General features: G+C 38.7%; 1 protein-coding gene across 2 annotated transcripts in view; it reads left to right on the top strand.

Annotated features, from left to right (window-relative positions):
* The window catches only part of LOC114247089 (uncharacterized), a 109,277-nt gene that overhangs the window by 35,922 nt on the left and 60,496 nt on the right, over positions 1-12,859 (top strand). For both annotated transcript variants that reach the window (XM_028179929.2, XM_028179925.2), the window contains exon 2: positions 11,283-11,583. In XM_028179929.2, the coding sequence (XP_028035730.2) occupies positions 11,502-11,583 (82 nt within the window). In that variant the 5' untranslated portion in view covers positions 11,283-11,501. The remainder of the gene's footprint in view (positions 1-11,282; positions 11,584-12,859) is intronic.

The following is a 12,859-nucleotide window of genomic DNA, read 5'->3' on the forward strand; positions in this document are numbered from 1 at the left end:
TTTATTCTAGGACGACTCTATCCAATGCTTTGTAGTCGAAGCAAACTGTCCCTCCGTAGTAAGGTAACTCTCTACAAAACTTGTATACGCCCCATCATGACGTATGCAAGCGTAGTGTTCGCTCACGCAGCCCGCACCCACTTGAAATCCCTTCAGGTTATTCAATCACGATTCTGCAGGATAGCCGTCGGAGCGCCTTGGTTCCTTAGGAATGTGGATCTCCACGACGACCTGGAGCTCGACTCTTTTAGTAAGTATCTACAGTCGGCATCGCTGCGCCATTTTGAGAAGGCGGCACGACATGAGAACCCTCTCATCGTAGCCGCTGGAAATTACATACCCGACCCAGTAGACCGAATGGTAAACCGTCGACGTCGCCCAAAGCACGTCATTACGGATCCTCCTGATCCATTAACGGTGCTTTTAGGCACCACAAGCACCGGTCACCGTCCTCGTCGAACCCGTCGCTTGCGACGAAGGGCTCGACGAGCGAACTAACCCATAGACACAGCCCACTGAGTTTCTCGCCGGATCTTCTCAGTGGGTCGCGTTTCCGATCCGGTGGTAGATTCTGCGAAGCACTGCTCTTGCTAGGGTCAGTGTTAGCAACTCTCCGGTTGAGCCCCGCGAGCTCACCTACTAACGTTAGGGTGAAGCTGAAATAGCCTCTCAAGGCTATCAGCATAGGTAGGGAAAAAAAAAAAAAAAAAAATTAAGTTGTCTTTAAATAAAAATAATTTGTCTTTTTTTATAGCATCAGGTAGCTTATTATATATTTTCGGTGCCATACATAATATACTTTTTTGCATAAGAGTTGTCTTAGCATAATGGAAACACAATTTATTTCTTCTTTCTATTTTCTACTTTATAATATATCTTTGAAAATTTGATGTATGTTCGTAAACATATTGAGGAGTTTCCTAAGATGTCGGACATACATAATAGAAATACTAGGAACAAACACAAGCTTGTTGTGCCGATGAGTAGGTTACATAAGATACGAAATTCATTCGGGTGTTTGTCTGTGCGCCTGTACAACAAAATCCCACAAGATGTTCAGAACCTACATATACATAGGTTTAAGAAAACTATTAAAGAACATCTGTGCAATAAAGCTTACTATAAAGTCAATGATTATCTAGAAGATTGCACAAAGTGGGAATGAGTTGCTCGCTCCGGGAATTTCAATATTGTAAAATTGTTATGTTATAATTACTTATTGTAATATGAATATTTAAAAAAAAAAAAAAAAAAAAAAAAAACTAATATTTAAAAAAAAGAAAAAAAAACATGCCCGCTGAGTTTCTTGCCAATTCTTCTCAGGACGGAGGCTAATTCTTGTGAATTGGCGGTAATTCTTTTGACGTTCAACAAGTATGTACTTTCATTTATGTTGAATAAAACTTTTTTGATTTGATTTGATTTGATATAGGAAAGCCATTTAAAGTAAAAAATTTGGAAAAAATATCATATCAAAAAACTGGTGGTAGGACGTCTTGGGAGTCCTCACGGGTACGTACCACCACCCTGCCTATTTCTGGCGTGAAGCAGTAATGCGTTTCGGTTTGAAGGGTGGGGCAGCTGTTCTAACTATCCTTGAGACCTTAGAACTTATATCTCAAGGTGGGTGGCGCATTTACGTTGTAGATGTCTATGGGCACCAGTAACCACTTAAAGGGTGGGCTGTGAGCTCGTCCACCCATCTAAGCAATAAAAAAAAAACTTCTTCAACTATTTGAATGGAGTAAACTTAATTGAAGTTCAATAAAAAAACATCGAACTATTGATGTTATTCACTACATAGTATAAAACAAAGTCACTGTCTCTGTCCCTATATCTGTCTGTCCCTATGTATGCTTAAATCTTTAAAACTACACAACGGGTTTTGATGCGGTTTTTTTAATAAATAGAGTGATTGAAGAGGAAGGTTTATATGGCCTTTTACCGCTCGATAAAATATGTAATCTAATTTTCAAAAGAACCGCTAAAATATCAAACTGAACTCATAATTAATTTCAACTTTTAGTCCTGTCGTTACCGGTGTCAGGATGTTAGAGCGAAGTTACAAAACTATTGTATCGCCATCGGTTCTCGACGCGCGTGCGAATTGTCAAGTCAATAGGACGTCTTCAAGTCTAAGAAAATGACGTTGAAAGATTTCATCACATACAACGCACCTACATACAAAACACGTCAAATAACATAACTTTTTATCGATGACTAGCTGACCCGGCAGACTTCGTAGTGCCTCAATCGATAAATAAAATACCTAAACTTTTGTATAAATTAAACTTAAAACAAACAAAAGGAATCCGGACACATCATAGGAAAAACAAAATTGTTATTTTTATTTAATTCCGAGCATTTTCATATTTATCTACCTTTTAAACCTTCTCTGGACTTCCACAAATAATTCAAGACCATAATTAGCCAAATCGGTCCAGCCGCTCTAGAGTTTTAGCGAGACTAACGAACAGCAATTCATTTTTATATATACATATATAGATTGCATCGTCATGTATATGTTACGGTAAAAGTAGATATTGCGGCAAATATGCACATTTGCTTCCTCGTTTGGATAATGTGCATTCAACTAACATCTACAATTTCAAAGATGGGAAATGTACATTGAATTCACAATGACCATGTCGTTTTGGTAAATGTGAGCGTGGCATACAAAATACAAAATCGCAAGTGCTAGTAATGTGGCGCGCATGCGTACCACTAAAACCTAACCTAACCTAACCTACGACATACTATATAATATGCCAGCGGTCGGGGAACTTTATTAATTATTACCCCAAAATATTTTTGTGTAAGTTGTTATTACCCCATGGCGAAGAACAATAAAAAACGAAATCACTTCTTTTTAGCATCTTTTATGTTATAGCCCACATGATAATTTTGAAAAGAAAACAATAACTAAAAATTTTATTTAATCATCATTTATTCAATTTATCAATGTAATAACCTGGTAACGTTTTATTAAATTAATTAAATATTTTATTTTATTAAATAATAATTTGCGTAATCACTGGTGGTGGACCTCTTGTGAGTCCGCGCGGGTAGGTACCACCACCGCCCTGCTTGTTTCTGCCGTGAAGCAGTAATGCGTTTCGGTTAGAAGGGTGGGGCAGCTGTTGTAACTACACTTGAGACCTTAGAACTTCAAGGTGGGTGGCGCATTTACGTTGTAGATGTCTATGGGCTCCAGTAACCACTTAACACCAGGTGGGCTGTGAGCTCATCCACCCATCTAAGTAATAAAAAAAATAATACATAACGGTAATATTAGTAATATATAATATGTAATATACAGTTGAGGAAAAAAAATCACCCCCACAGAAAATATAAGCAAATGATAATTTGTTGTTATTTTATAATACATATGATATTTATCTTGTATTATTAGACGAAAAAACTAGTTTAAATTTTATATATGTAGCCCCCATTAAAAGCTTTTTTTAATTTAAATGATTTTTTTCGGGATTGTGTTCTATCACATTCTCTCGCGGACTGAATCCTATCCTGTATTTGTGTCTCTATGGACTTATTTTTTCGTTTCGTTTCATTTCGTTTCATCGAGTTTGAAATCACAACGATTCTAAAGAAGTTTCACTTCAATATATACTTTTTATTCACAAAAGTTTCATTTTTACTCCCCAAAACATCATTTTATCCCATTTGGGGTAATTCAACCCGGTTCCCCGACCGCTGTTATATGCAAAGACAAGTATGTTTTGTTTGTCATTTACATTTTTTTATTAAAATAGTTTTCGTTATTAAAGCCTTTTGTATTATGTTTATTTAAATAAATATTTTTTTACTACAACAACATTATTCATCTAAGTATTTGTATTTCAACTTTTTTTAAAACATCAAGGTAAGAGTATCCATTTACCAATACCTGAAGGCAGGAGTACACATTTGCCGCGGAAATGTACATATACATTATCATCAGTTCACATATACCTAACCTTTTTTTTTGTTGCCCTTGTAGGCAGACGAACATACGGCCCACCTGACGGTGAGTGGTTACCGTCGTCCATGGACTTCAGCAACGCCAGGAGCAGACCCAAGCCGCTGCCTACCACTAAAATTTACACATTTACCGGTAAAAGTGTACATTTCCCAAGAGTGTACATTTACCGTAACATATATAATGAATCTTCGCGTCTTTATGTAATCGTATGCGTATGCTAAGCGTTCTCGCTGCGGACCCAGTCGTCGTGGCCTAAAGGATAGGACGTCCGGTGCATTCGTATATAGCGATGCAACGGTGTTCGAATCCCGCAGGCGGGTACCAATTTATCTAATGAAATACGTACTTAACACATTCACGATTGACTTCCACGGTGAAAGAATAACATAGTGTAATAAAAATCAAACCCAAAAAAAATTAATTTGCTTAATTACTGGTGGTAGGACGTCTTGTGTGTCCGCACGGATAGGTACCACGTTTCTGCCGTGTAGCAATAATGCGTTTCGGTTTGAAGGGTGGGGTAGCCGCTGTAACTATACCGAGACCTTAGAACTCATATCTCAAGGTGGGCGGCGGCATTTACGTTGTAGATGTCTATGGGCTCCAGTAAGCACTTAACACCAGGTGGGCCGTGAGCTCCCATAGACGCTCGACAGTCGAGTGCAGCTAGAATTACCCCTCGAGATTCTTACCAATAGGTAGTTAAAAAAAACATGTCCGCGGTCGGCTAGTGTATCTCTATGTCTATCCAAAGTTATCAGATTAAAAGGGAATGGAATGCAAATTCAATTTAACCAATATGCCCTCACAAAAACTTATCGGGCCAATGTAATTTGTCGGTACTTATCTTGAATAATTTCGAATGGAATAATTTTGTGTTTTTGATTGTTTTTCTACATCCAGAACTATTTGATAAGCTATCGTGTTTGTGACGTAATTATTATTTTTCTTTTTTTTTCGAACCAATTATTGCGTCCGTGTCAGAGGTTTAGGGACTTATCGTGTGTTCAGGGAGGGATTTCGGTGTTCTTTTTTTTGTTCACGGGGTGAGCTCACGGGGCTCTAACCTGACGACGTTGCTAACACGAATCCTAGCAAGAGCCCAGAATCTACCACCGGATCGAAAACGCGACCCACCGAGAAGATCCGGCGAGAAACTCAGTGGGCTGTGTCTATGTGTTAATTTACTGGTCGAACCCTTCATCGCAAGCGACGGGCTCGACGAGAACGGTGACCAGTGCTTGTGGTACTTAAAAGCACCGTCGAGGGATCGGGAGGATCAGTAATGACGTGTTTTGGGCGACGTCGACTGTTTACCATTCGGTCTACAGGATCGGGTATGTAATTCCAGCGGCCACGACAAGAGGGTTTTCATGTCGTGCCGCCTTCTCAAATTTTCGGTGTTCATTACGGGGGTGGGGTGAAGAAATGAAAATTACCGTACAGCGTTCAATAAGCATACGCTTATTGCGGCTCCGACTTGGGCTGGGCCGGGGGTCGTGGCTTCGATTCCCGCACCGCGCAAACATTCGTGCGACTAACAGATTTCTTTGCTATTTATCTGGGTGCTTAATATCAGTGGTCGCTAAAATGATTAGAAGCAACTGCTTACTGACGCTACCCTCTGCGATCTACCAATGACATTCCTCCAAATTTAATGAAAGAACATAATTCAGTTCATATAAAAAATTAACATATTAATGAAATTTTACCTACTTCTAGTTTTTTTTTTTCTACCTAATCTGATAGCATTGAGAGGCTATTTCAGCGTAACCTTAACTAGTAGGTGAGCTCACGGGGCTCAAACCTGACGACGTTGCTAACACGAACCCTAGCAAGAGCCGTGCTTCGCAGAATCTACCCCCGGATAGGAAACGCGACCCACTGAGAAGATCCGGCGAGAAACTCAGTGGGCTGTGTCTATGTGGCTTCTAGTAATAACTTGTTTCGTTGCGTTTTCCTTACATTGCTCGGTCTGTTCCATGGGTTAAATATTTTTTCCTTGCCATAATCGATTCGACTAATAACCGCTGTCGGTCGATTGGCCTAACCTGATCTATATGTTAAAAACGTATATAATGTAAGCTTGTTATTCTCCAGTTCCCATAGATTAACGGATCTTACTTTGGGGTCAGGGTGTGCTTAGTGCGAGCTTTTTAACGTTCTCGATAGCGTAAAAGTTAACGCAAATTTGTATGGAGTTGGAACGTTAGCCTACGTTTTAGATTCGTTTGGCGGAGCTGTGGGATATATACATTATATCGGTTGTGATGAATCGAAGAAGTAAGGCTTGCCTCTGAGTATATATAGTGGTGGTCATATGATTAGAAACACACATATTATTGCATGATTATTAATTACTAGCGGCCTGCTCCGACTCCGTTCGGGTCGGCACGCGATGGAAAGACTATTTTAGGTAAGTTTTTTACATCTTAGGTTACATTATTAGAGTTTCAGTAAGGATCCCTAATTTTTTCAAAAAAGATGTCACTCGGTAATAGTGTAGCTTCCAAACAGTGAAAGAATTTTTAAAATCGGTTCTGTAGTTTCGGAGCCTATTCGATACAAACAAACAAACAAATCTTTCCTCTTTATAATATTAGTATAATATTAGTATAGATTGAACAACTCAATCGTGAAAACTGGTGCATCGCTAGATACGAATGCACTTGACGTCTTATCCTTTAGGCCACGACGACTTTAGTACTTATGAAATCCCCTAGACATAACATAAGCTCCGCTATCTTCTTTTCAGACCTAAGGCTGAAGTTTCAATTAAGTTTCAATTAATTAAGTTGGCTACCTTTGCAAGCCTTCAATACCACAGAGCTAAGAACATCCACATAGCGAATTTAATAACAGGTCTTTAGCTATGAAGTTGCCATTTTAAGAATACTGGTCATTTGAAACGTAATTTATGCATGATCGGCTATAAATTCTAAATTAAAATGTCATTTTTTATTTTAAAAATATGGAATTCTATTTTCAAATTCGTGTCATTTGTTTTTTTTATTTTGTTTTGGCTACATTTGTATATTTTACGTCAGTATGCACTCGATAAAAATATGAGTATTTATAGAATACTGGTTCCGTAGCGGTAGCAATTACGCACAATCGGCTCAAGACATTAATGACGTGAACATTACAAACGAACGCACGACTCTATATTGATTTGAAGGCTTCCGATATGGAAATAAATTTTAATGTAAAAAATGAACCCCGTCGTCACACGAAAACTACAATCGATAATGACGAATTAAAGGCTATAATGGAAGCTGACGATACTCAATCTACCGCTGAAGGTTTCCAATGCTAACTTTGAATGCAAATCTATGTTTCCGTTTAATATGCCGAAAAATATACAAAAGTCGTCATTTTATAATAATTATTTTGTTTTATCAATCCAAATGTGCACTCAGAGTATTGATGCATCTTTGCCAGCGCAGAGGAAATTTTAAGTACCCTTCCTAAAGAAGACCGGCGTGTTGGAACCAACAAACTCCTCAGAGGCTTTTGTTGCCGTCTCTCAGGTGTTGAATCGAAGCACTGATCTTGCTAGGATCGCTGTTAGAAAATTCTGCCAGTTGGAGCCCGTGAGCTCACCTAACCCGCGCGCAGCTTGAATAGCCTCTTAGGCTACCAGTGAATAGGTAGAGGAAAAATTGTGATCATGATTGTTTTAGGCGTAAGTTTTCATTAGAGGCAATGACTACGTGTTGAATCCGGGTTTAGTCAACGTTATGACTGCATGCGATTATCAAAAAGAACCCATTTTTTATCAGAAGGGTGCGCTTCAAAATTTCCTCAATTCTGCGTCTATTGAGCGACGCAAGGTATACCTTGACGAGTTCAAGTTTGTTTACCTTGCCAATTTGACGCAAATAGACTAATATTTGTTTTGATGCTAACGTTGAAAGCTGTTACTAACTCAGCGGTAGATTGAGTATCGTCAGCTTCCACTATCGCCTTTAATTCCTCGTTGCTGATTTTAGTTTTCGTGCGACGACAGTGGTCATTTTTAATACGCTTTTATTAGCTTCAGACGTATGTATGTTAGTATGTAACGGAATATTTGAACATGATTTTTACCCCCTTCAAAACGTCAGATTAACTCGAAATTTGGTATACTGATTAAGGACTGATGGCAATTCAATATTAAAAAAATATATTGAAAAAATTTAAATTCAACTAAAAAATGAAAAATAAATAATAGTTTAAAAAAACGAACTTAATAATTGTTTAAAAAAAGCTAAAAGCATATTTTCTTAGTTTTTTTAAACTATTATTTATTTAAATCAAAATTTCCATATCGGAAGCCTTCAAACCAATATAGAGTCGTGCATTCCTTTGTAGTGGTCACGTCATTAATGTCTTGAGTCGATTGTGCGGAATTGCTACCGCTACGGAACCCATATTCTATAAATACTCATATTTTTATCGTGTGCATATTGACGTAAAATATACAAATGTAATCAAAACAAAACACTAATCAAAATAAACAAATGACACGAATTTGAAAATATAATTCAATATATTAAAATAAATAATACATTTTAAATTAAGAATTTATTGCCGATCATACATAAATTACGTTTCAAATGGCCAGTATTCTTAAAATGGCAACTTCATAGGTAAAAGGCTTGTTATTAAATTCGCTATGTTGATGTTCTTAGCTATGTCGTATAGAAGGCTCGCAGAGGTAACTAACATCATCTTGCCTATTTATGCCGCTAAGATTTTCTTCTTGTATTGGAGGACGTGTAACCTTAATTGAAACTTCAGCCTCATGTCTGAAAAGAAGATAGCGGGGCTTATGTTATGTCTAGGCCTCTGGGAGATCTGATAAGCACTGAAGTCGTCGTGGACTAAAAGATAAGACGTCCGGTGCATTCGTGTCGAGCGATGCCACGGTGTTCGAATCCCGCAGGCGAGTACCAATTTTTCTAAAGAAATACGTTCATAAAAATTGTACACGATTGACTTCCACTGTGAAAGAATAACATCGTGTAATAAAAATTAAACCCGCAAAATTATAATTTGCATATTACTGGAGGTAGAACCTCTTGTGAGTCCGCACCGGTAGGTACCACCTCATCAAACTCCGTTGCGTAGTTTTAAAGATTTAAGCATACATAAGGGACAGACAGATACAGGGACAGAGAAAGCGACTTTGTTTTATACTATGCAGTAGTAAGTAATGTTTATACATATTTCACTTTATAATGCTTACTGAAAGTTTGGCGTGCGAATTGCGCTTTTAAATCGAGTTTTCGTCTTTCGAATTAAAATGCAATATATGTATATTTTGGGTCTCAATTATCCCAATCTCTGAATCCGTCTCTGGACAAACAAAAAGTTGATTGTTTGACAAGTTAAGGAAACATTTCTGTTTGCTGTTCGTACGTACTTGTGTCGTATTTATACGAACAAATCAACGAACAGTTCAGATTTAAATAGAGACGTACTTGTATTATCTTAATAGACCGATCAACTAAATTTGACTTGACTTCATATTGGACGTATCCTCGAATTAAATAGGACGAATAATACATACATAAGTTGTCGTGGCTTAAGAGATAAGTCGTCCGGTGCATTCGTATGCGTAGCGATGCACCGGTGTTCGAATCCCAGGTGGGTACCAATTTTTCTAATGAAATACGTGCTCAACAAATGTTCATGGTGAAGGAATAACATCGTGAAAATCAAACCCGCAAAATTATAATTTGCATAATTACTGGTGCTAGGACCTCTTGTGAGTCCGCGCGAGTAGGTAACACCGCCCTGCCTATTTCTGCCGTGAAGCAGTTATACATTTCGGTTTGAAGGGTGGGGCAGCCGTTGTAACTATACTGAGACCTTAGAACTCATATCTCGAGGTGGGTGGCGGCATTTACGTTGTAAATGTCTATGGGCTCCAGTAATCACTTAACAACACGTGGGCTGTGAGCTCGTCCACCTATCTAAGCAATAAAATAAAATAAATAGACGAAAAAAGGTGAAGTCGTCGTGACTTCAAGCATTCATTAACGAGTAGAATATTAAGATTATTTTATCCTTGTTATCCTGCTCGCGATATTAGGTCAATGTAATAAAACTATTGTATCGCCATCGGTTCTCGACGCGCGTGCGATTTTTTTTTTTTATTGCTTAGATGTGTGGACGAGCTCACAGCCCACCTGATGTTAAGTGGTTACTGGAGCCCATAGACATCTACAACGTAAATGCGCCACCCACCTTAAGATATAAGTTGTAAGGTCTCAGTATAGTTATAACGGCTGCCCTACCCTTCAAACCAAAACGCATTACTACTTCACGGCAGAAATAGGCAGGGCGGTGGTACCTACCCGCGCGGACTCACAACAGGTCCTACCACCAGTAATTACGCAAATTATAATTTTGCGGGTTTCACTTTTATTACACGATGTTATTCCTTCATCGTGGAAGTCAATCGTGAACATTTATTGAGTACGTATTTCATTAGAAAAATTGGTACCCGCCTGCGGGATTCGAACACCGGTGCATCGCTTGAACACGAATGCACCGTACGTCTTATCTTTTAGGCCACGACGACTTAAATTGTCAAGTTAATAGGACGTCTTCAAGTTTAAGAAAATGACGTTCAAAGATTCCGTTACATAGAGATATATAGATAAGATACAGACCGAGCTGATAAAAGCGCATTCGAAACAATACTGACCTTAGCATAATAAAAACCCCGAAATCTCAATTTCAACTCTAGACTGGTATAGGTTCGTTCGCAACTAAACTCCCACCCTTTTAAATACTGTTACGCGCTGGGGTTCGGGATAAACATGTCTTTGGGCTCCAGTAACCACTTAAAACCAGGTGGACTGTGAGCTCGTCCACCCATCTAAGCAATAAAAAAAAAATCTACCGAATCACAAGTTAACACTGTATTAGCACTTAGAACACTTCACAAACACTTTAAAATTCTCAATTCGCTTCTTCCGCTTCGCTTCAGGTGATCCGTTCGCTGTTTCGCTTCGAGTAGTTCCGATTACTGACTGACTGCGCGCCATCTCTGCAACGCTTTTATAATCGAGACGCAATCCCTAGAATCGTCAAAAACATTCCTCGCAAGTCGAGTATTGTGTGTTTCCGCTATCTGACAACAGATGGCGTTGTACTTCACTACCTTTCTCAACGTTACGAGTTCCTTCGATATTCGTTTCGGCTATTCGGCGATAGATGGCGCTACTCTTACCGGCTTAACAATACCAATTCTGTGCAACATTATTCCGAATGAGCCCTCGAATTAAACAGCTTTCAATTGTTCCAGGTAACAACGCGCCCGCCAAAGACGAAGCTACATTCCACATTTATAATACTCTTAATTTAGTTTAAAAAAATAAAAAATATATCTATATATATCAAAATTCGACCAAAAGAACCAAACCAAAACAAGGAAGCGCTATTGACTTCTATACCAAAGCTAGTTTAATCGGTTTAAGTGGACGCCCAGAAGCGTGTGGACCAAGGAGGATCGGGTCTGACGAAGATGACGCCGCAACAGTACTGCCTGCGTTGGAAACACCACCACTCGAATGTCCAGAGCATGTTCGCTCAGCTCTTAGAGACTGGTGAGTATCTGTATATTAATACGTGAAGCAAAAACTTTGTATCCATTTTTACGAAAATTGCGCAGACGGAAGAGTATGAAATTCTCCACACTTACAGAGAATATACAGAAGGAGTGCAGAACGTTAATATTTTTTTAAAATTATGCATAAAAAATACATTGAATCAATGAATAAAAACATTACACACATGGTACACACGCATGCATATTATTTGTTTATTGTCAATCTTTTCTTATAGCTTATAGTCGTGGTCAAATTGAGAATAGATTAATATGTACATACTGTTTGTCTTTAATATTATTTGTCTATAGTGTAGTTTTCGCGAAATCTGTGGTTATAGAAGTATAATAATAGTTTTTGACTATAGAATCATATTAGTCTACAAATTTATAATTTCAATTATAGTCGAATTTCGACTACTGCGGGACCACTAGTCTGTGTAAATACGTTGGGGATACTCGAGAATTTTTTGTTTTCCTAGCTATTCTAGTAACTTTGAGGTGTTATTCTAGATTCACCGAACTAGTAGATGAGCTCGCGGGGCTCAAACCGGGAGTGTTGCTAACACTGGCCCTAGCAAGAGTGTTGCTAACACTGGCCCTAGCAAGAGCAGTGCTTCGCAGAATCTACCACCGGATCGGAAACGCGACCAACTGAGAAGATCCGGCGAGAAACTCAATGGGCTGTGTCTGAGGGCTAATTTACTCGTCGAACCCTTCGCCGCAAGCAACGGGTTCGGCGAGGACGGTGATCGGTGCTTGTGGTACCTAAAAGCACCGTTAATGGATCGAGAGGATCCGTAATGAAGTGCTTAGGGCGACGTCGACTGTTTACCATTCGGTCCACAGGATCGGGTATATAATTACCGGCGGCCAGGACTATAGGGTTTTCATGTCTCGACGATACAAAGACTATGCGACTGCGAATGAAGCAGACGTGCCGGTGTGTTTTTTGCGAGAATACAGTTGAAATTTCGATCTCATAGCACAAGTCTGGTCATAGAAGTCCGGTGTGGTCCTTAAAAAAACCCTACAAACTACACTACCCTACTTTTTGTTTAAAAGAATTTAACTCACATTCAACTGATTGACTCTCGAATTTCCGGTCTGGAGAACTGTACTGCGTGCTGTCTGATTTTTAAACTTTGGAAATATAATGGACTAAGTAAAAAATATCAAACCCGCAGAATTGTAATTTGCGTAATTACTGGTGGTAGGTTTGTTCCAGTTGCAACTACTGAATATCCTTTAAAAAAGTAAGAAAAATTACTTAACTA

This window comes from Bombyx mandarina, chromosome 24 (assembly GCF_030267445.1).
Source record: "Bombyx mandarina strain Sakado chromosome 24, ASM3026744v2".
NCBI lineage: Eukaryota > Metazoa > Arthropoda > Insecta > Lepidoptera > Bombycidae > Bombyx > Bombyx mandarina.